The 23,388-nt window shown below is 39.4% G+C and overlaps 1 protein-coding gene across 7 annotated transcripts in view; it reads left to right on the top strand.

Moving 5' to 3' along the window:
* The window catches only part of traf7 (TNF receptor-associated factor 7), a 69,188-nt gene that overhangs the window by 23,277 nt on the left and 22,523 nt on the right, over window positions 1-23,388 (top strand). For 3 of the 7 annotated variants that reach the window (XM_041206537.1, XM_041206536.1, XM_041206538.1), the window contains 8 exons: window positions 8,069-8,206; window positions 8,438-8,504; window positions 9,908-9,965; window positions 15,317-15,408; window positions 18,027-18,143; window positions 18,821-18,913; window positions 20,890-20,923; window positions 21,271-21,454. In XM_041206537.1, the coding sequence (XP_041062471.1) occupies window positions 8,103-8,206; window positions 8,438-8,504; window positions 9,908-9,965; window positions 15,317-15,408; window positions 18,027-18,143; window positions 18,821-18,913; window positions 20,890-20,923; window positions 21,271-21,454 (749 nt within the window). In that variant the 5' untranslated portion in view covers window positions 8,069-8,102. Of the gene's footprint in view, window positions 1-8,067; window positions 8,207-8,437; window positions 8,505-9,907; window positions 9,966-15,316; window positions 15,409-17,353; window positions 17,507-18,026; window positions 18,144-18,820; window positions 18,914-20,889; window positions 20,924-21,270; window positions 21,455-23,388 lie in introns of those variants that run through there. The other 4 variants (XM_041206540.1, XM_041206539.1, XM_041206541.1 and 1 more) reach the window with 4 other exon arrangements.

Here is a 23,388-nt window from a genome sequence, read left to right as displayed (position 1 = left end):
AGTACTTTTTGAAGTGTAGTCATTGTTATAGAAAATGAATAATGAGGAGTGAGCACAGTTCCTTTGCCACTGACCATAACATTTGGGCCAATGGAGGAACCATCTGGTGCAGTTAAGTAGGCTGGATGGTCCAAATATTCACTCTGGCATGCTGTGGCATTGAATGGTAAAATGATCAACCACAGAGCAAGTTAATGATTTAACCATGCTGTCACCAATAGGGAGCTGTCCTAAAGATAAACAATAAATCAGATACATTTGCATATTGAATTGTCTCTGGTGAGAGATCACTTTTTGCATGATGTTGTTTTAACATGTCTTAATGGTTACTGTCATGAACTACTTATGCTTCCAACAAAATAATTTTCTGTAAGGACCTTTTTTAATCATTTTAAGCATGTGATATAATTTCTAATATTTGATTGGTATTTACTGTTTCTCTGGAGTTGATACTGTGGGCTATAGTGTTGCAGCAATGTCCTTTTTTGTTTGAACTTTTTTTTTTACAAATAACAGTTTTACTATGTCATGTGCTATTTATTGTTTTACTTGTTGCTTTTATAAATGTTTTGCACTTATTTTCTCAGCTCCAATGTTTCATTTTCTGTACAAAGTAAAGCTGTATAATCCAACACTGCCATCAACCTAATTGAAAAGAAAAATACTATGGAATCTGGAAATTTGAAATAAAAACAAAATGTTGGAAATACTCTGCTGGTTAGGCAGCATCCATGGAGAGAGAGAGAAAGTTGATGTTTCAGGTTGATACCCTCGATGAAAGGTCATTGGCCTGAAATGTCAACTCTGTCCTCTACAGCTGTTGCCTGACCTGCTGAGTATTTCCAGCATTTTCTGTTTTTATTACTGCCATCAAGCCCATTATTTAATGAAAAAGAGCCTGCCACACAACTTTAGAACTACTCATTCTTCTCTACCTGGTAGTCATGTGACATGGGTTGGTTTGGTGCACTGTGGATGTTATAGCTATACAGGAGCAGGGTGAAACTCGCCTGATGCAGCTATCATACATGCGTTTATCATCAATCAGCGGAGAACTCCGCCCAAGCTCAGGTGGAACTTTCAGCTCGAGCTCCAGAACAGTTGACTTATTGAGGAGGGGTGGGTTAACTTCCTGGAGATGGTTCTAATAATAATTAAACATTTTCATGGATAAAGTTGTATTTCCTCTTGATCCATTCTTTTTATGTGTTATGTTATTTGTACTTGAATGCTCTCACTTAAGGGAAGAGAAATGGCAGATAACAATGTCTGAGGAAATGATTTGAGCAATTTGTTTGCTTGTTATTACTTGCTGCTCACCCATACAGTCATGTGCCAGCACAGAGGAGGGCATTGGGCCCATGGATCTATGCCAGTGCTCTGTAGAGCAATCCATTGGTCCCCCACTCTATCCCCATGACCCTGCAAGTTTATTTTCCTCAAGTGCCCATCCAGTTTCCTTTTGAAATTATTCATCCTCTGCTTCTACACCTACATAGGCAGTGAGTTCCAGGTCATTACCACTCACTACTTTAAAAGAAAAGTTCTTCATCATATCCCCCTTCCCCAATAGCCCTTACCCAAAATCTTAAATCTGTGCCCCCTAGTCCTTGTACCATCAACTTAATAGGAACAGCTTTTGTTTTCTCAACCTTATCTAAACCTGTCATCATCTTGCACACATCTGATAAATATGATTGATATTTCTGGGGGAAAAATGACCCATTTTTTCATTTTTCTCCTGATCACTCATCCTTCATGACAGTTAACAAGCAGCTTGATTCAATTGGTCACATTTAATCAATGGACATTTGGCTGCAAAGAGCACTTATTGTTGAATTACCAGTCATAAATTTGTTTGATTTACAGATGTGGTATCCTGAAGTGCAACAGTTTTGATGTGCTTGTTGCCATTAAGGTCTTGATGATGGTTGCACACTAGCTGAAAATTTTAAATTATACAGATGCTTTAGAATTGTGAATTATAGAACATTAATATTGCATTTTTGATTTATTTTTCTTTTAATCTTGGCAAAAAGACATGTCACTGTAGGGTTAACATTTGTTCTGGTAATTTAGGACCATCCAGGGAGAACTGTAAATGAATACATGCTATTAGTCAAGGGCAGGTCATACCTACCGTCTTTGAATTGTGTAAATGGAGGTCAGCTTGATTTTGGTACTGACTCACAGTTCTGATTGGGTCAGGCTGCAGTTGTGGGCTGAAACCTATCACATTTAATCTGAACAGCCATTCATATGATGCAAGTATAAGGTCATATATTCCCCACCCCACCCCAACCCCCAGTTCATTTCTTTTTATTTGGCTAGTTACCTTGTGTCTCTGAGCTCAAATGTAACTTTGAGAAGAACGTCCCAGCTGTTTCTGCCTGTATTCCATGGTGCTCCTCCCCTTTCCCCACCCCCAGCCAAAGAAACAAAACTCTGCCTCAAAAAATCAGGATGACCTTTAAAAGTATACACACTGAGCTTAAATGGTTTAAATCACCAAATAATGTTATAACGGTTGACTGCATTGCAGCCCTTTTTATTCAGGGATGTGTGTCAGTTTACTTGCATCTTCACACTGGCATGTGATTTGCACAGTACTGCATAACCTTCAGAATGAAACTAATGGCTTGTTTATATTTTGGAGTTTGCTGCAGACTAGAAGGAAATGCTTGCACCTGGCATCTAGATTCAATTTCCATGTCAGCTTTTTTACTTTGCAGCTATGCAAATTAGCTTTGTAGAACAACTGCAAATGTGTAAGCAGCAGTCAGGTTAAAAAAACCTTGGAGCTGGTACTATATTATCTTTTGCACCAGCAATGTTACCAGCGGTGGGATGTTTTTTTTTATTCATTCATGGGATGTGGGCATCGCCAGTATTTATTGCCCAACCCTAGTTGCCCTCGAGAAGGTGGTGGTGAGCTGCCTTCTTGAACTGCAGCAGTCCATGTGGTGTAGGTACACCCACAGTGCTGTTAGGAAGGGAGTTCTAGGATTTTGAGCCAGCGACAGTGAAGGAACAGTGATATATTTCCAAGTTGGAATTGTGAGTGACTTGGACGAGAACTTCCAGGTGGTGGTGTTCCCATCTATCTACTGCCCTTGTCCTTCTAGATGGTAACAGTATAGAGGTAGTTACATTCCTTCCTTCTTGTAGCAGCTGTGTTCTTTTGAAACCTCTGCGTTGGTTGTTAGGACTGCATGGGTTTATACTGCTAGTCTTTGTGATGCTACTATTGAGGGCATAGATGAAAGCCACTGGCGCTAAGTGGATGCTTGGTCTCTGCAATTCCCAATCAAACCACAAGGTGCTAATTTTTAACAAAGCTCCCTTTGGCATGCTAGCAATATAAATAGACTTTGCCAACACACAATGACTTCCAATTCTCAAAGTAATTCTGATTAGTTGGATTTTTGTTAAATAGTCTTCTTTAGGATAATCTGTGCCTGACTGCCATCTAGTGACCCTCCACTGGAAAGCATATGTGTTTAGAGACAGGGTGAGGACAGGTTCTGGTACATCTTGGCTATGCTGAGCCTCACTGCCTACACTCTCAAATAGCATGCTGAACTAGGCGAGGTATGCCCACATTAAATGCTGTGTCTCCTCATCATTTTAATTCCTTTCCATTATAACAAAGGAACCAAGTTGAAAATCATTGTGCAAGATTTGTTTTTTGAAAAGCTACTGAAAGCATTCCATTCAGATTAATTTGGAGTAAATTCTGCCCAGTGGGTTACAGGTAGTTTTACAGAAAGTAATTTGTATCGAGTTTATTACTTGTATTCATTAATACATTTAAAAGGTGTTTCAATCTTTTACTTGCATCACAAAATATTCTAGGGCCTTGGGTCCATCTAGTCTGTGCTGAAATTTTTTTCCAGTTGTTTGCTTGCTTCCAGTATAGTTTTTATTTGCCTACAACCTCCTATTCCCACAGTTGGCCTGCTCAACTGCACCCTCGCTTCTGCTAGTGATGCCCATGCCCTCACCAATTCACTCGTATTATGCCATGTTTCCACAGTCCATTTCCTATTTGCCTTTCTTTAAAGCCATGGAGCACAGACTCTAGATCACCTGGTGTGTGGCTGGCCTGGCTAATATTAGCCAGATTGATTCAACAAGATTAAGCATTTTGATGTTCCATATTCTTTCGCAAAATCCTCCTATCATTCCATGGTTATCCTGAAGACCAAGGAGTATCAATGACTGCTTTTCATCATGATAAATTGTCTCCTTGACTGCTCCCTCCAACCTTCCTGTCAACATCAAATGTGAAGAGTTTGTGCATTTCCGTGTCTCTAAGATTGAGACCACTCTTGCAGCTTTCCTTTTCTTCTTCCCTGCTCCCTCAAGCCCCCCAATCATCCTCGCCTGATTACCCTAGCTTTCTCCCATTTTTCTTATACCTCCCTGCCAGTCACCTTCAAGTTCATATATTCCATGAGGCTTATTACCAGCACTCTTGACCCTTACTCATTGGACTACTAACCATTCACTTGTCATTCTTGAGCATCTTGGCTGCACCCATCCAGGCTTATGGTGAATATTGCCTCACACTCCTAATTTTAGTCTTCTAGATGGTGGAGACACTTTGAATGCATGGGAGGTGAGCCACTTGTCATGGTGTACTCAGCCTCTGCCCTACTCTAATAACCATGGTGCTAACACAGCTTGTCCAGGCAAGCTTGTTATTACACACCAGATATCTCACTTGCACCCTTCTGGATTTGTATAGTTCAGCCTCTTATCACTTAGTCTAGCTATCAAGGGACCCCTTAACATTTGTTTCTCCAGTCCAGTAGTTCAGTAACATCCATAATTCTTTCCCAAACATAGAATAAAATCACAGATGCGGACCATGTGGAACTTGTTTTAACTCGAGTTGCTCTGATATTGAATGTGGTTTACAAGATATTCTAGAGGTTCTTCATTCATCTTTAGCTCCATGATAGGTTTTGACATGCAAATATTTTTTGTGAAGTTGGAGACTGGAAAATGCCACTAAAAGACATATTTTAGAACTTAATAACATCTTTGAATCATGTAAGCATTGGGCCACTTGAGAAAACTAACTTGGACTGGATTATTCCTTCTAAGGAATGCAAAGTTTGAGGAGTGTTTGGATATTTTGGAAGAGCTCAGTGTTTATAATTTCAACTAGCAACATATGAGAGATCCTCTGGCGAATATTGCAAGAACAGATGTAAATCAGTTATGAATTTTTTTTTCCCAAAAATGTAGCTGAGAATTTTTTTGTTTTCATAAATATTTGTTGCCAAGTGAAATCTGTCAGATTTAATTGTCTACTCCAAGTCCTTGTAGCAAAATATTGTCTAGCTATTTGATTGTAGTGCCTCAGCCCTTGAAAGTATTATATCTTTGGTGGAATGAGACAATTGCCTGGGTGACTTTGTGTCTAAATTCCAAAAAAAAAAGTCTGAGTGGAATTTGTGCGCTTGGGAAAATACCAATTTTTCAGCTGTAGAGTGTTGGGGGTCTGGACCCACTGCCTGAAAGGGCAGGTAGGGTGAGGTAGGTAGAGAGGCAGAAACCCTCGTCAAATTTAAGCAATACTTGGATGTGCACTTGAAGTGCTGTAACTTGCAGGACCTTGAACTAATGGGATTAGGCTGGCTATCTCCTTCCTAACTGGCACAAAAACAAGGGGCTAAATGGCTTCCTGCTGTACTGTCAATTTTCTGTCTGTGTTTCACTAAACAAAATCCTCTCTTGCACTCTCTCACCAGCAGCTCTCTACAATAGCACAAGCTCTTGATTAATCACGGGGGAGCAATGGAAGTTTATGACCTCAGTAAAGTTCCAGATTCCAAATAAAATATATTGAGTGTTTCACACAGTGGGTGGAACCCGCGGCTTCAGCGTGAGCTTAAAGTGGGCGATAGCAGATCAACAACCTGTTCTACACCCCACCCAATTTTCTTTATCCCCTTCCAAAATTGAAAGTTTCACATGAAATATGAAATCCTATTTGGATTAATGGTGTATGCTCTTCAACATTTGCATTTTAATCACAAGGTCTGTAGCCTTCAGGACCACATGTACATGTAGAGATTTTTTCATCTGATCCATCATCCACCTCCTGATCCATCACGGAGTGACACACATGAACTCTGCTGTACTCTCTCTGATTTATATCGTGAGTAGTGTGTAGCACTGTTCTTTCTGTTTATAGGTCTGTTGATGCAGAGCTGACCCCACATCATGATGCAAGGCAGGCAGGCAGTCCGGGAATTGATACAGAATTGGCTCTTTGTATCATCGTGGTATCTTGTATCTTGAAAGGAGCACAGGCATGCGGAACTAGCTCTGCGTATTTTTCCCAGAGCAGAAGATGCCCAATCCAACAACCAATCACAAGACCACAAAAATTAATTTCCGGAGGCTCTCATTGGCAACAGCACTTTCCTAATGCAAAAGTGATTTAAAATCCTTGTGCTAGTCTAGAACCAGTGTACATTTAGTAATATGTTAATTAACAAAATTGACCTAATAAGTATGTTCCTAGGTTTAATCTAACTTTATATTCCAGGAGACCGTACACTTTATAATTCATGTAAATCCTGAATTGATTCCCTGCTTTTGTTGCTTTTGTAAAAAAAATATAGTCTTCGTTTTAAGCGATAACTGACTGTTATCTAGATGTAATACTTCTTTAATACTATAAATTACTTGAAGTATCAACTGCAACTGGCCTACCTTAATGAATGGAATTGAACTAATGTAAAGCACATCAGATGGGGTGGGAAAAGGTAGCATGTTTAAGTGATGAGTGAGAACTACAATCTGTAACTCTTCTAGGAATATAAAATGCAGATCTACAAACTACCTTAATTTACAAGCTGGGGCATTTCCGTTTCAAGTAGTCAATTTTGATATTTCAACCTTTTTTGAATGAATGTTCTGATTTAAACATCAAAATTGACAAGATTAGTAAATATTTATAAAGCCACAATAACAAAAATGGTCCAGCAAATAGATGATTCAATAACTATTGAAGCACAAACAATGTAAGTTATTTTCTGAAAGAGGTAGTTTGGATTAGTGCTTAAAATTTTGCACAGGACAAGAAAGAATTCTAGTGTAATATTAGACGCAATTCCCATGTTTAGTGTGTTCGGCAGTACTATTCGTTTTATGTCATGCATGTGTATACACACAAACTAGCTATTTCTTTGGCTGCCCTTCCCAGCCCAAATCAGAAGTTGAATCTTCTTCCTTTTGATTTGTTCTTTGGATGTGAGCAGCACCGGCATAGCAATATTTATTCCCCATCCTTAGTTGCCCCGAGGGCATTAAGATCAAGCAAATAATGTCACGTATGGCAAGTTCCCTTCTCGTCAGTGAAGGACCTTAATGCATCAGGTGGGATTTGATGACAATCTGACAGTTTTTATGATCATTTTCTGATGTTAGCACACAAATGGCCAAATTTAATTCAGTTTCACAATTTGTTATTCTAGAATTTTAACTGGCAATCTCTGGGTTACTAGGCTACCATAGAAAGCAAAGAATCAAGGGCTGCATTTGACATCTCTTGCTAAAATGTGGCAAATGGCATTTTTGTGGGCATTGAATTAGACATGAAGTGTCACAAACTACAGTTGAGATTTTTTGAGAAGGTAACAGATGGGGTACTATATTTTGTTTGTGTGGTATGGATTCTGGAAACATTTTTTAAGTTTGATGTAGTATGGAGAGTTGTTCCATGATGGGGATGACCGTTCAGAATTTTTCTAATTTACTGTCTATGTTTAGTCCATTATAAATTGACACAAAGCAAACAAGTTACCCCATTGTAAGAATAAGTCAAAATGTAGAGTCCTTCCACAAGAATAATTTTCCATAATTTGTATACCTATATATAATTGCCCCCACTTTGCTTTTGGTGATTTCTGTCCACGTTTTTGTTTTCTGAGTATTCTGTTCAATTGAAAATGTCAGGTCGCTATTATGTGTCTTGAAAGAGTTTATCACTATCCAGTTATGTAACTTACACAGAAGTGTTGTTCATGGTTTTGTTTTTCCATAATAGGGAATGGACTTAAAATAGAAGACTGTTCTAGATTATGACCTCAACCAAGAGCAATCGCTACAACCGTTTTTCTGGAGGTGCAACAAATATACCAGCTATAGACAATACAAGCATTGTAAGTGTCACATATCATGTCAGGTAAATAGAATTGACCTGTTTGGATGGTAAACCCAAGAATTTAAAACTCTGTACGTTACTGTCCTGGAGCCATAATTTTTTATGGTACTTTCTGAAATTGTTTGAAAACCAGGCAAATTGAATACTACATCATGTGCCATTAAATGTTTGTACTAAGTGAATATGCCACAATACACTGGGACATGGCTTTAAGCCTGCATTCCCTTTACACTGACGAATTTTTAATTTCAGTCATGTCACTGTTAGGCGATGTCGCATGGAGACAAGATGCTATGCAGGAAAAATGGAGAACTGTCAGGTGGGTCCTCCTTTTGGCTACTCCCATCCTTTTCAGTTACCAGTTTGCATAGCATTGGCAGGGGAATGGAAACAGGACAGATCTTACCTGGGGGTATTGCGTGGGAGAGTGAAACTCAATGAGAAAGCGAGGGAAATATCACTTATAAGAGGGCCTTTGAAGCCTTACAGTGATCCAATAAGTTTAGAAGAGTTTCAGCGGAAAGATAGAAGGGCTGATGCCACTGGCTCCGTTTCTGGCTCCAATTTCCACTTCTGTTAAAAGTGCATGGATATTGGATAGGAACGAGATCAGAATTGACAGCAAGTCTTTTCAAAGACTTGCCCAAAGAGTGGGATAGCCTGCTGACAGTCAAGACATATTGCCTTAAAAGGCAGCATACTGAGATTCAACCAGAAAGCTTCCATTCCCACAGCAGTGTACTTGAAGATTTGCCAGGTGCAGATGCTACAGTTTAGAAGCATGTTTACTGTACAGCACATTTCTTTTGGTTTATTATACATTTTGTTCATCAGGGTTTCAATGTCTTATTAATGACATTGTTAAGGTTTAATGGCAATCACTTTGTTAAACAGGTGATGGACATTTGTCCACCTATAATTTGGGATTAGCTGGGACACTGGTGGGTTGGAGTAGTGTTGACTGTGAACGAAGACAATAAACTCTCTCCAGCAAAGAAAGCTGCTGTGCCTTAGTTTTAACTTCACCAACCACTGTGGATCCAGTCAACACAGGGGACTGAAGAAAGAGATCACCATATAGTCGGTAACATTTGTTAAATTAGCTGTATTAAATTTTACAAGTGCCAATGGGTCTGCATTTACTGAGATTCCACTTTTGAGTCCACTGAGAAGAGACATCTGGTTCCCAATCTCTTGTGAACCTGACTACAATCCTAAATGCCAGTGCAAGATCATTCATGTAAGGCAGGGAGAAGAGGGGGTTGGGTGTTTTGTGGCATTACTGAGTTGTGTGCCCCAACAGTTTGGCAGAAATTTCATAGCAACGCCTGACAATTATTATGAGTGCCTTTAATTACTTATTTTAATTATTAATTTGTTAAGCAATCAATTACCATTGGGAGACTTGGGGCCCCACATCACTGGGATCTGGTCTCATCCTGGGGCATGGAAATTTATCTGCATCATGCAAGTGAACTTACTGTTGGGGGAGCAACATGGGCGGAACTGACAAGACATCTAATGGATAACATCATCCTACCAGTCTTGTCTCTTCTGGTGATGTCCACATGAGGAAAAGGGGCTTTCCCTCAAATCTGATGCAATTTATCTGGAAATGCAACAAGTCAACGCAAAATTCTAGCCTGGTATCCACCCTGAATGCACTGTCATTGCAGACAGACTAGGAGTTTAAGCTTTTTCTTTGCTTTCTTTCAAAAACAGGCAAGAATGGAAACCACTTTTGGCCCAGCGTATTCCACTGTTACTACCATCACTAAAGGTAAGTATGACTGTAAGTCACTACCCAGCAGTGTGAGTATGCAGTGAAAATTTCACCATCTAGTAAGTTTGAGTGGGCCCATCAAATCCTGGTAGTCATATTTAACAGAACTAAATATTAAAATATACATATGAAGGAACTGGTTCTCTATTGCATTGGGCTCCTGGGTTGAGTTAGTCAGTCCTACTCTATCATCAATTTTTTTGAAGTGCTTAAGGTTTTAAAAAGTGAACTATACAACTCCATAGCATTTTTTCAATGCATTCACTACTGATACTAAATGTTGTGGTGCACACCAGATTGGTCTGTTGCAAAATGAAGTAACGTGCATTAAAACTGATCTAAATATTCACCTGTCAGCTTATAGTCAATTCAGTGTTTCAATTCAGTGTTTCAGCTTATCATGACGTGATCACACTGTGTGTCCATATTAAAACCCAGAGTTACTCAAAGTAAACCACCCCTAGTTTACTATTCAGTAGCATGATTTAATGATAGTGTTTGGTTAAAAATAATGAAACATTTATCTGGCCTGTCTTAATGGACATTGTGTTTGTATATTGTGTGATCGAACAATGTTGATTAGTATTGCTGAAAGAGATGTGTTGAAACTTTTCGTCTTGCACTCATCAGGGCTCTCTGCAAAAATACCAATATAAAGCGAAAACAATTTATACTGGATGTGAAGAGAGTGCTGATTGGTTGTTAGAAGCATTGCCATGGATAATGCACCAGTGATGTTGGTGACTGACAGCTAACTGCCAAGTGTTTGAAAGATAGAATGCAGGTATAGCAGGTAATAAGGAAGGCAAATGGAATTTAGGCATTTATTGCTAAAGGAATAGAGTAAAAAAATTGGGAAGTGTTGTTGCAACTGTACAAGATATTGTTGAGACTGCATCTGGAGTACTGTGCACAGTTTTGGTCCCCTTACTTGAGGAAGGATGTAGCCGCACTGGCGGCGGTTCAGAGAAGGTTCACTAGATTGATTCCGGAGATGCGAGACTTGTCTTTCGTGGAGAGATTGAGCAGTTTAGGCCAATACTCGCTAGAGTTTAGAAGGATAAGAGGAGATCTAATTGAGGTATATAAGATGCTAAAGGGGATGGACAAAGTAGACGTGGAGAGGATGTTTCGCCTTGTGGGGCATTCTAGAATGAGAGGCCATAGTTTTAGACTAAGGAGTGGTAGATCAGGGAATTACTTTTCTCAAAAAGTCATGAATCTGTGGAATTCACTACCTCAGAGTGCAGTGGAAGCCGGGATGCTGAATAAATTTGAGGAGATAGACAGATTTTTAATTAGTAATGGGTTGAAAGATTATGGGGAGAGGGCGGGAAATTGGAATTGAGGCCGAAATGAGATCAGCCATGATCGTATTGAATGGCGGGGCAGGCTCGAGGGGTTGAATTGCCTACTCCTGCTCCAAGTTCTTATGTTTGAAATTTAAACCAGACAGCTTGACCCTATTTGATCAAGGTATTGCCCTGAGGAATGAGTCAGCAAACGGCTGTCATTTATTTTGTCAGTAAACCTGACAAAGTGACCTTAACAAGCATGACTATGTCAACAAAATGCATGCCATTCTTAATGACAAGTCCAAATTCATATCCATTGGATCTGCTGCTCAACATGACCAGACAGCCTTGCTCGAAAGTAAGCTTAAAAAACAACTTGCTGGACTTGTGTAAGAGCGATGTGATATGTATGACAAAGTTCGTCCTCATGTTTCGCTATATCTGCGTACGTATGGGCTGCCCAAGACACACAAAAGTGATGTCCCTTTATGCCGTATCTTATCAGTGACTGGTTCTGTACAACATGAATTGGCCAAATGGTTGGGTGAATTGTTACAACCCGTTTTCACCAAGTTCTCCATCTGCATGGTGAAGGACTCCTTCACATTTGCGAAGACCATAAAGGACTTGCTTTTTGATAGCAATGCTGTATCCATGTGCTTATCTGACATTGCTAGCCTATTCACCAATGTTTCACTTAAGGAAGCCATAGATATTTGCGCTGCAGCATTAATTCATGGCGATCTAGACCTGCCACCATTGCATGAATCAGTACCCATTGAACTTACGAACTCGGCAGCTTGCGTGACACCGTGTATATCCAAATAGATGGTGTTTCCATGGGATACCTTCCAAACCCATCTTTTTTTGTTGGTTTCCATGAGAAACGTGTCTGATGGAATGACACCTAACCTCCTACCTCTCGCATGTTTCCTATATGTGGATGATACATTTGCTATTTTTAAATCCACAATTGCATGTAATCGCTGAAAGCAAGCATGCAGATGCAGCAAGCAGTTAAGGTGGCAAATGGTATGTTGGCCTTCATTGCAAGAGGATTTAAGTACAGGAGCTGTACAGGACCTTGGTGAGACCACGCCTGGAGTATTGTGTGCAGTTTTGGTCTCCTTACCTAAGAAAATATACACTTTCCATAGAGGGAGTGCAGTGAAGGTTCACCAGACTGATCCTTGGGATAGCAGGATTGTCATACAAGCAGATATTGGGCCAACTAGGCCATTATTCACTGGAGTGTAGAAGAATGAGAGGGGATCTCATTAAAGTGCATGAAATTCTGACAGGGTTGGTCAAACTGGATGCAGGGATGATGCTCCCTCTGGCTGGAGGGGGTCTAGAACAAGGGGTCCCAATCTCAGGATACGGGTAGGCCAGTTAGGACTGAGATGAGGAAAAACCTCGTCACTCAGAAGGTGGTGAACATGTGGAATTCTCTACGACAGAGGCTGTGAAGGCCAAGTCACTGAATATATTTAAGAAGGAAATAGATAGATTTCTAGACTCTAAAGGCATCAAGGGTATGGGGAGGGTGCGGGAGTATGACATTGAGATAGAGAATCAGCCGTGATCATATTGAATGGCAGAGCAGGTTCGAATGTCTGAATGACCTACTGCTGCTTCTATGTTAATAATTTCCGTACATGTCTTAATGGGCTCCATTCTGCGCTCAAATTCACCTTTTGAAATGGAGCAGTCAAATGAACTCCCCTTCCTTGACTTTCCCCTTCCCCTACCCTAGTTGAGAAATCTGCTAGGGTGTCTCTATCACGATCTACTGTAAGCCTACCTTCACTGGTCGATATACATGTTGGGAATTCTTACACTTTCAAACGCTATAAGATTGGTCTTATCAGCAACCTTGTAAATGGGGCCCAAGTCGTTTGCTCACCATGCAAGCTTGATGCTGAAATAGAATGCATCAAAGGCATCTTGCAGGGTAATGGCTACCCTGATCAGATTGTTTTACGCTGTATGTTGTGCAAACTCATGAACGGGTCTAAGGCCATCACTTTTGGCCCTGAAAAGTGCCCAGAATACCTTGGATTACCCTGGAAGGGCAAGGAACTCAAAAATTTGAACAACAGGTAAAGCTAGCTGTTTTAGGCTGCTACTTTGCAGTAGCAACACTAATGGTGTTCACCACTAACGGGATGCTGCCGTCAAGCCAAAAAGACATTCTGCCTATCATACAAATGAGTAATGTGGTATATGAATTTCAGTGCCAGTGTGATGCTAGTTATGTGTTCTGTACATCCCAAAGACTGGTGGATCTTATCAAACAGCATGTCCCAGCCATTGTTCGCAACGAGCAAGGTATAGACTGTCCCAATCAGCTTGTGCTTGTAAAATTCAAAACATAGTGTCCAACATTAGATGTGATTCTGCAATTGGACAACATTTGCGAAATAATCCTTAGTGTGCTAAGAATTATGCTGACAACCAATTTAAGATTGTCAGTCGTGCTTGCAGTGTGGCGCATTTGCGTATACTGGAAGCTACATATATCAATACACAGAGCCCTGTTCTTTGCAGACGTAAAGAATATATATACACACGTTGCGCCTGTTTCAGCTAAACAAAATAAGTTACAGCCATTCACTGACCCATTCCTTAGGGCAATGTCTTGACCAATTAGTGTCAAGCTGATTTCAAACAATGCTTGGCAGTTAACTGTCAGCCATCATCGCTGGTGCATTCTCCATGGCAATGCCTCCACCAATCAGAATCCACTTGATAACCAATCAGCATTCTCTTCACATACAGTATAAGTTGATGCTTTCCCCTTACATTGTTATTCTGTGTCCTGATGAGTGCAAGACAAAAAGCTTCGACATGTTTCAGCACTACTCAAGTTTTGTACTACCAAACAACTAATGTTGATTAGTATAGAGTTAGTTTAATGAAGTAGTAAGAGTATTTGATGTTATCGTTATGGCAATGTTCCTAATTGACATTTTTGAGGCAAAAGGAAAATTGAGGAGTCTTGGCCAGCTGCATCTTATACACATGGGCAAAGGAGAGAGATACAAATTTTCCTGTGATTGACCCACTATTAATAGTGCAAATTTTTCACCTATTACATTTCAGGTGCCTTCAATCCATACATTTGAAATGTGTTACATTTATACCATAGTCATAGACAAAACCACCAACAAAGTAATAGTAGGTACAATGGAGACCTCCTAGATTAGAACAAAACTATTTGGTTCCATGACTTTCAAACTTTTCTGGGCTATGAAAAGAAAGGAAAAGAGAGAAAGGCCAAAATATATAATCTCTTCACTCCTTTAGCTAAGCCAAATGGCAGTACAGAGTGCATAAAATGTCACTGAGCCCCTCCACTACTTCTGGTTGTTATTCTTCCACTTTTGTTTCTTCACCTTTTTCTCCACCTGTTTCCTTTTCTCTTTCCCTCCTTCCACATCCCTTCTATCTCACTGTCCTCATCTTCTTTATTCTCTCTCTCTCTTCTGTCTCTCTCTTTCTTTCTTTCCTTCACATGCTTTTCTCCCCTCGTTCGCCCTTTTGCTGCGGTAACAGTTCTGCTTTGCAACTACTTCCTGCAGTATTGGAACTGCCAAATAGGTAGAGTGTAGTTAGCAGTGTAAAGGTGAGGGACTTGAGCAAGTGTCTGGGGAGTGGGACTTTAAAAGTGGCCTGAAAATGGGCTGCTAACATAAATATTAAGAAGTTGGCTTGCACAGAGTTTTGTCATGTCTGTCCAAGCTGTGATAGACTCTGTTGCACTAGTGACTGTACTTGTTGAGCCTAATAAATATTAATCACTATTGAGCCACCAGCAACTAAAATGCTAGATTTCTCTGTGGCTGGCTATTTGGTTCATTTCTAATTGATAAATAACTTGACATATAGTAAAAGGCTCAGCCAAATAATGAGTTGACGCATTTAAATTATTTAAATTTCCTTCTGTGAGTAAAGGCAATAAAAAGACGTTAATTTGTACAGAACACTGAAGTGCCAGCATAAGATGATTTTAAAATGAAAGAGGGCTCATTTTGTTCTGTTGGTATACAGCTGATGGGACAAATACCTTCAAGCAGCATCGGAGGACTCCGTCATCCTCCAGCATACTGACCTATTCACCAAGAGATGAGGACGATGCAATGGTACGTAATTTATGGCTCCTAGTTTCTTTTGACATCCTTCATATTGAACTGTCTCACCTTGTCCTCAAAATCTGTGCCCAAACTGTACCACATCCACGTCCTCCACCCTCTTGAAATTCTTAAAGATCTCTTCTGAAGTTCTCCCTCTTCTCCAGGGAGTAATAACCCAGAGCACACAAGTTTTCCTGATAACTCAGTCCTCTATGTTTGGAAATCAATGTTGTATCCCTCAGAATTCCCTCTAATATTTCTGCTTCCTTCCTGTAATACAGGTAAACATGAATACAACACTCCAGATGCTGCCTCATCAGGGCCAGATACAACTTTAGCATCTCAAACTTAGACTTCAAAGTACAACCTTAGCTATACATGCCAATCTTTTGTTTACTTTCTTAAATGCATATTTTGAACTGACAATTTTAATGACCTATCCACCAAAATCTAGCCAGGTGCCTTTCCTCCTATTACCTCGGGCACATCCCCATTAAATATGTAATCCATATTCTCACTTCTTAATCTCATGACTTTACACTTGTCCGCATTGAACCCTATCTGCCACCTCTCAGCCCCTCTCTCTTGACTGTGCATGCCCTTTGGATTATCTAATATATTTGGATCATCTTGCACCATACTAAGTTTAGTATGTTCTTCAAACTTGAACATCTTGAGCAATATTCCATCTTCTAAATAATGGATAAACTTTTTAAACAATAATGGCTCCAAAGCCAACCCTATGGAACTCTACTGGTAACTAGCTTGCACTCTGTTGCTTCTTGCCAGCAATCTCCTTACCATCTTAGCACCTCAATTTGTTGTCTAATATTTAGCCAGGCATCAGTTCACTTAATTATTTTGCATTCTGTCCCATGGGCATGCATCTTGTAGAATCAGTCTGTTACGCAGGACAGTATCAAATATCTTCCTCAAATGGAGGTAGATTCTTTATTATCCTTATCCTTGAGATCTGTAACCTCCTCCAGACATATCTAAAATTAACAATAACCTGCCCCTTCTGAACCCATATTGTCTTTCTCTAATCAGACTGTATCCTTCCTTGTCCCTTAATCTTTCCTCAAAGCCTTCCAACGCTTCCCCATAATCAAGGGAGGTTCACAAGTCTCTAATGTGAAGGTTTCTTTCCCCCTATTTTTTTATTTAAACAACTACACTTTGTTTACTAACCCATTGTGAAGATGACTAGATCCTTGTGAATTATGAATGATTAATATATTAGAAATATCAATATATCGAATCATCTGGTTTCACTTTCAATCATTTAAAATTGTGTTACAGCTTTACAGATTAGGACTTAACTGCTTGTAAGTACAGTGGAGCAGTTACTGTGAGGCTCAGAAGGATACTGCTGAAAGAAGTGTTCAGTGGACAAAGAATTTTGGCAAATTTCCAATTTTTCCACTTAGTTAATGGTTGCTCGATATCTAAAAATTTTCAGTGAAACAGAGAAAAAATGTACAGTATTGAGTTATTGCCTGTCCTTTGTTGGAGTTATTCACAGTTTGTTTCTCTAATAGTATGTATTGCTGTGGTTGGAATGCTGTGTTCAGTGTTCATGGTGTGAACACTATTAAGAGCAATATGTGTGCATTAGAATGGACCCTACAACTCACCATTTAAAAAAAAACCTGTATTTTTTGCTCTACTTGCATTCCTCATTCAGCCTTGGATCAGATAAATTTGATAGTTTGTTGTAAAATGAGTTAGTTTAAATTTAAATGTTAATAACTTGTTAACTTGTATTTCTGGAAATTGCCTCACTTGTTCTAAGTACTTTTCTGACCATTTAAATTTTTCTGAAGCCAAAATGCAAATTTTTTGAAGTTGTCTGTGTAAAGCCTGTTGATGGCATATTTTATTGCCCTTGGTTAGGCCCCCAGTACAGGAAACAGCAAAGTGCGACTCATGTTAATTGAATAGCAGGAAATCACCAGATTTGATGGAATAGAAAACTTGGCAAAAGGGTTGCAGTGATTAGGACAAGTGCTGCTGCACAATGCTTATGTCGTCGTAGTTAGTCCAGCAAATGCCTTCGCTAACTCTATAAATGCGGAGACACGGCAAGTTTAACTAAAGTCGCAAGGTAAATTATTCTGTTTTTTCTAGTAAAAAGTATATTGTATTTTGAATTACATGAGTTATCTTTAAGGGCTGACTGCTTTCATACCATTACAGTGAGCTGGGTTTTGATGTGCTTTTCCTAGCCTATGAGTCCTTGTGGTAGTCATTTGTATGGCTGCATTTTTTAAATGGTTAGATATGTGGAACAGTGAAATAATTAATAGTTTTCACTCCCTTTTGGAACTGTGGAGTGTTGTGTAATGTTACTCAGTGAATGTTTTAATGGGAATAGGACTTTGGACTGAATTCATTAGAATAGCTCAATATGTACTTTTAATACATAAATGGCATCATTAAATTGGTTATTAGACAATTCTAAAGAAAATATTGAGTTTATTGTTGACCATTTCTCTATTGAACTTGTACTTAAAATAAATAATGGTGTTAAAATGGTGTACATGCTAATGATCAGTATTGCACCAGTGGAAATTAAATCCTCTTTGTGTATGCAAAATGCAAATGACAGTGATGTGTTTTTACAGCCTCCAATCAGTACTCCACGTCGGTCAGACTCGGCAATATCTGTACGGTCTTTGCATTCTGAATCAAGTATGTCTCTGCGATCTACATTTTCTCTACACGAAGAGGAAGATGAGCAGGTGTGTGAATTGTCAGTCTTGGGAATTGCTAAGGAGGAGGGCAAGAAGATAAAATAAGAATCAGTTCTGCTTAAAATGGGCATGAGTCTAAATAGATCGCTGTATGCGTAGCATTTTCTTTTGTGCACTCCTGTTACTATGCTTTATGGTTAAAATTTTAAACTGTGTCTAAATCTAGTTAAGGGATACTAAATTATCAAGTCGCCCCACAAAAATATTACAGGCTTTTGTCTAGAACTAGAAGCATAACAATAGGCTTACTATGGCGCCCGACTAATAAAATCATTAAAATGATTAGCAGGTTGCCATTTCTGATCTCTCCAAAAGCTACTTTGATGTCATTTATCTTACTAATTATTTGTAAGATTTTATTTAGAAATTTAAACTTTTTGAAACCTTTTAAAGAAGGTAGCAGAGTCAAAAGAAATTACCAGATTTGATGGAATAGAAAATTTGGCAAAAGGATTGCTGTGATTAGGACAAGTGCTGCACAATGCTTATGTTGTCGTAGTTAGTGGCTAGTTAAATGGATTGAAACCTAAAATTAAGCTAATTTGCAATTTCTATGAAGTAAACCATGGTTAAAAATTGTCAATTTGCTAATCTGGTTTGATATTTGGTGCCCGTATTTTGTGTGGTGATCTATTGTATTTTAAGATCCACTCTGTTCATTCTAGGAACCTTTGGTTTTTGCTGAACAGCCTTCAGTGAAATTATGTTGCCAGCTTTGCTGTAGTGTGTTCAAGGATCCTGTCATCACAACATGTGGGGTAAGCATTATAATTCTGATTTTTATTATAGCTCTTTTAAAGTTTGGGAATGCATTAATGCATTTATTGCAAGGGGAATGGAATATAAAAATAGGGAAGTTTTACTACAGCTGTACAGGACCTTTGGTGAGACTACATCTGGACTGCTGTGTACAGTTTTGGCCTTGTTATTTGAAAAAAGGATATAATTGCATTAGAAGCAGTTGAGAGAAGGTTCACAGGACTTGTTCCTGTGATAAAGGGCTTATCTTCTGAAAAAATGTTGAACAGGTTGGCCTATACCCATTGGAGATTAGAAGAATGTGAGGTGATGTTATTGAAACATAAGATCCTGAGGAGACATGATAGAGTGGATTCCGGGAGGATGTTTCCTCTTGTGGGGGAGACTAGAACTAGGGGAGACGGGTTAAGAATAAGTGGTCTTCCTTTTAAGACTGAGATGAGGAGAAATATTTTCTCTGAAGGTTATTAGTCTGTGGCACTCTCTTCCCCAGAAAGCAGTGGGGGTTGGGTCATTGAATTTATTCAAGGCTGAGTTAGATAGATTTTTGACAGAGAAGTTATGGGGGGCAGACAATCAAGTGGAGTTGAGACCACAACCAGATCAGCCATGATCTTATCGAATGGCGGAGCGGGCTCAAAGGGCCAAATGGCCTACTCCTGCTCCTTAAGCCCTATGCTGCTATGATTTGTTTGTGTTGTCAACAACCCAAAATTCACTTCCAATTAGTAATCCCAAGCAAAATAGTAGCATTTTTGCAGTAAAATAGCAAGGCAGTGAGATTTTTCAAATTTCTAGTGAAGAAATTTCACACAACATTCAGTCAATGCAAAATGTCCACAACTTTTGTAGTCCAATAGAAGTATTACATTGTTTTAATTGACCACATTTGAATTGCACTCCAGATGTTAATGCTGTGAAAGGGGCAGTACGATAGGAATGACTTTATGACATAACTCTTTTGGTGGGCACCCTCAATTATCATGAGTTCATAGGAAATGACTATCAGTTTCTGATGTGTGCTTTTTGCAGCGGAGCTTCCTCATTAAGAGTGGGAACTCAGTAAATGACTGTGGTGTATAAATAATGCACTTAGCTTCTACTGTGTTCCTTTCCCCATGCTAGCAATATATATTGTGTGAATCACATTTTATTCTTGACATTTAAATTGTACTGCTTGGGATCACTGCCCCATGGGACCCAGATTATTTTTTAAAATTTACTTTTTGTGTGGGTTGGATTGGAAGAGTAAGGAAGGTATTTGGTTTTTGCTTGTATCCATAAGCTAAAGCTTACCTCAAAATGAAAGATAGCTTTCATCAAAGTAATGAACATTCTGATGTTTCGGGTATATTATACATTTACACATCTAGCAATAATTAAATTTGAGTTCAGCTTCTGAATGCAAAATGGCTTTATTGCTAGTTCTCCAGTTTATCTTGAAATATCACTTGCAAAATGGTCTCCTTGTTTGCTATGCAACGTTAAAGCTCTCACTCAGGAAGCTGTGAATTTTGCTTGTTAGCATGGAAAATTCCTTCAGCAGGAAGTAGGCATGCTGGACATGATGTCCAAGTTTGGCAAATGTTTTTAGTGTACTGTGCAGCTGCATGTTTTAGGAAGGGGAGGTAATTACATGTCATAAAAATGAAGCTTGCAGTTATCATGCTAGTAACCAATGCAGGGGAATAAGTTCCACATTTTGCCGACTTTGAATTGTTCATAGTTTTTATCGTAATATGAGTGAATAATGGATGTCTGGTTGGAGGAGGTCACCCTGTTTACAGAGAGTTGGCATTTATTGTTTCTTTTTGATCAGGACAGGAAGGAAATCCTTGCAGTATATCAACTTTAGTACACAAAACATGCTGCTGGTCTGAACCAGTTTAATCCACACATTGCAATTCTTGTTAATCCTTCTTGCAGTGATTTAAAATGGCACTTAGTAACACTGGTGTTTCATTTTTTCTAATAGCACACATTTTGTAGAAGGTGCGCCTTAACATCTGGTAAGTTTCTGTTTTTGTGTACCAAAGTACCCTACTTCATGAAATTTTTCACAGAGTAATCACATACCTTTTACAGGGATTGTTCGGTGATCAGTGCAACATTATGTACTGTTCATAAAACATTTCACTGAAGACATATCATAAAAATTGTTTCAAGCCTTGTAAATTTATAAACCACTTCAAAACAAGCACATAAATATTAACAACTGTCACAGTAGTTTATTGTTGAGAAGTCCTACATTTTTAAAAAAAAATTGTTATGCAGAGTCTAAATAAAAATACACTGCAGTGCAGCACTGTCCTAAATATTGCTGCCTGGTTTTAATAAAATATTTTTGTGTTTTCAGAAAAGTGCCCTGTTGACAATGCAAAGCTGACAGTTGTAGTTAATAACATAGCTGTAGCTGAGCAGATTGGAGAGTTGTTTGTCCACTGTAAATATGGCTGCCGGCCAGCTTCAAATGGAAAACCAGGGGCCTTCGAGGTTGACCCACGCGGATGTCCATTCACTGTTAAATTGAGTGGTAGAAAGTAAGTTATACTTCAGCTTCTTAAATGGATGCATTTGTTGACTCAACTGATTTAACACACTGCTTTAAGCAAGATTCTACAATTTACAGTTGATTAACGTGATTGCAGACTATTCTTTTTTAAGCTGGGCAAATTCCTCTCCAGAACTGTAACACTTTATCTGGGGCATATAGGGTTTTTATCCATTCTAACGATTTGCAAGAAAATGTTTTCCAATGCTTGAAATCGTCCTCCTAAGGAGGCAACATCTCTTTGGACTATATACCGTCTCTCATACCTTAGTTGAAAAGCTTGCCATTCACCAGCTTCATGTCTTACTGTCATTGTCTCTGGGTACACCTCTTGTAGGCCACTATCTGGTTATTTGGATAAGCTGACTCTGGTGCATATTGAACATTTGTATCCATTCCAAAAGCCATCCATAAAGCTTGTCCCAGTCTGTTAATAGATATTGAGCATTAGTAGACAGAAAGTAATTATGTGCATCAATTGGCTGCTCAGTGGACATTAATTCACATTAAAAATTAACTTTAAAATGATACCACATGTTTTTTTTTGAGACTCGGAACACAACTGTGCAAAAATGGCTGTAATTCTTAATTAGCTGCGCTGTAATCAATATTCCCATGCCTTTTGTACTTAACAGCAGGGAATTAGAATCAGAGCATGAAGACTTTAATTAGCTCAAGGGCTTCGACTCCTACCAAACCAGTTTGAACATTTATTGCAGATGTAAATGGATCTTCATTGATGTAAAATTCATTCTTAAAATAAACTTACACGGTACTGCTTTTGATTTCTAGCATAATTGAGAATATCCCCCATGAATGATCTAGTGTGACAGGGTGTTAGACACGCTGTCCAAGTATTTGCTCGAGTCTCATATCATGCATTTGATGGTTGTGGGTTCAAGCCCCATTGCTGAGCTTCAGCATCTAATACTCCAGTGCAATACTGAGGGCTTGCTGTATCGTGGAAGGTGCTGTCCTTCAAATGAAGACCAAAGTTCTGTATGCATTTTTCGATGAACATAAATAATTTTATGTCAAATTTTGAGGAAGAGCAGGGAAACCTCCCACTTAAATGAATGAAGTGATCTTTCACCTTCTTTGTTTCTGGGATCTTAGTGTGAACTGGCTGCTGTGTTTACATGCAACAAAGTGACTTTGAAGCACAGTCATTCTCCTTGTGAATTGTTTTGGGTGATCCTGAGGACAGGAAAGATGCTATACAAATTCAAATTCCCCTTTTCTCTTCTTGCTTCCCTCTTTCTCTCCTAGCAAAGCACAATTCTTCACTATTACAGTCAATGATTTTTTTTGGGGGGCGGGGAGGGAGATCAGTCTCCCCGAGAAAGCAAGGCTGTGTCTCAAACAATAACAGATTGAAAGAACCTGCTATTCAAGATTCACTCTGCCAGGGAATATCAAATTCCTGCACTTCAGACCAAGTGTTTGGAATTGGATTGTCTATCTTTCCATTTCCAGCACAGTGCAGGTAATTAATCAGTGTTAAACACTGTAGTTGTGGATCAGAGGTCACTGAAATCATATTTAATCTAATAATCTTGGGTGGGAGCATCTCAACTTAGCTCAACGACTGATACCATGTGCTTTAAATGATCTATTTGACACTATGGGGAGGATTTTCCCTGCAGCGGGTGGGCGTGGGAACGGTCACGAGACCAACCACCGCCTGCGATTGGGCTCCGACCGCGATTTCATGCTGGCTGGCTAATTAATGGCCAGCCAGCTTGAAAGATGCGCTAAGACCCTCAGCACTGCTGGGGTGGGGGCGGGAGGGGCGCGAAGGCTGAAGTGTGCGCATGCGTGGAGAGGGGGGGGTGGGTGGGGGGGGGGGGGGGGGGGGGGGGGGGGGTGGAGAGTGCGCACCGACAGCTCCCTGAAGGCAAAGAGCTGCCTCAGGAAGCTGAC

The sequence above is a fragment of the Carcharodon carcharias genome, chromosome 15 (genome assembly GCF_017639515.1).
Source record: "Carcharodon carcharias isolate sCarCar2 chromosome 15, sCarCar2.pri, whole genome shotgun sequence".
NCBI classification, from domain to species: domain Eukaryota; kingdom Metazoa; phylum Chordata; class Chondrichthyes; order Lamniformes; family Lamnidae; genus Carcharodon; species Carcharodon carcharias.
The sequence above is the reverse complement of the archived record's forward strand: the minus strand, read 5'-3'. Positions and strand labels throughout refer to the sequence as shown.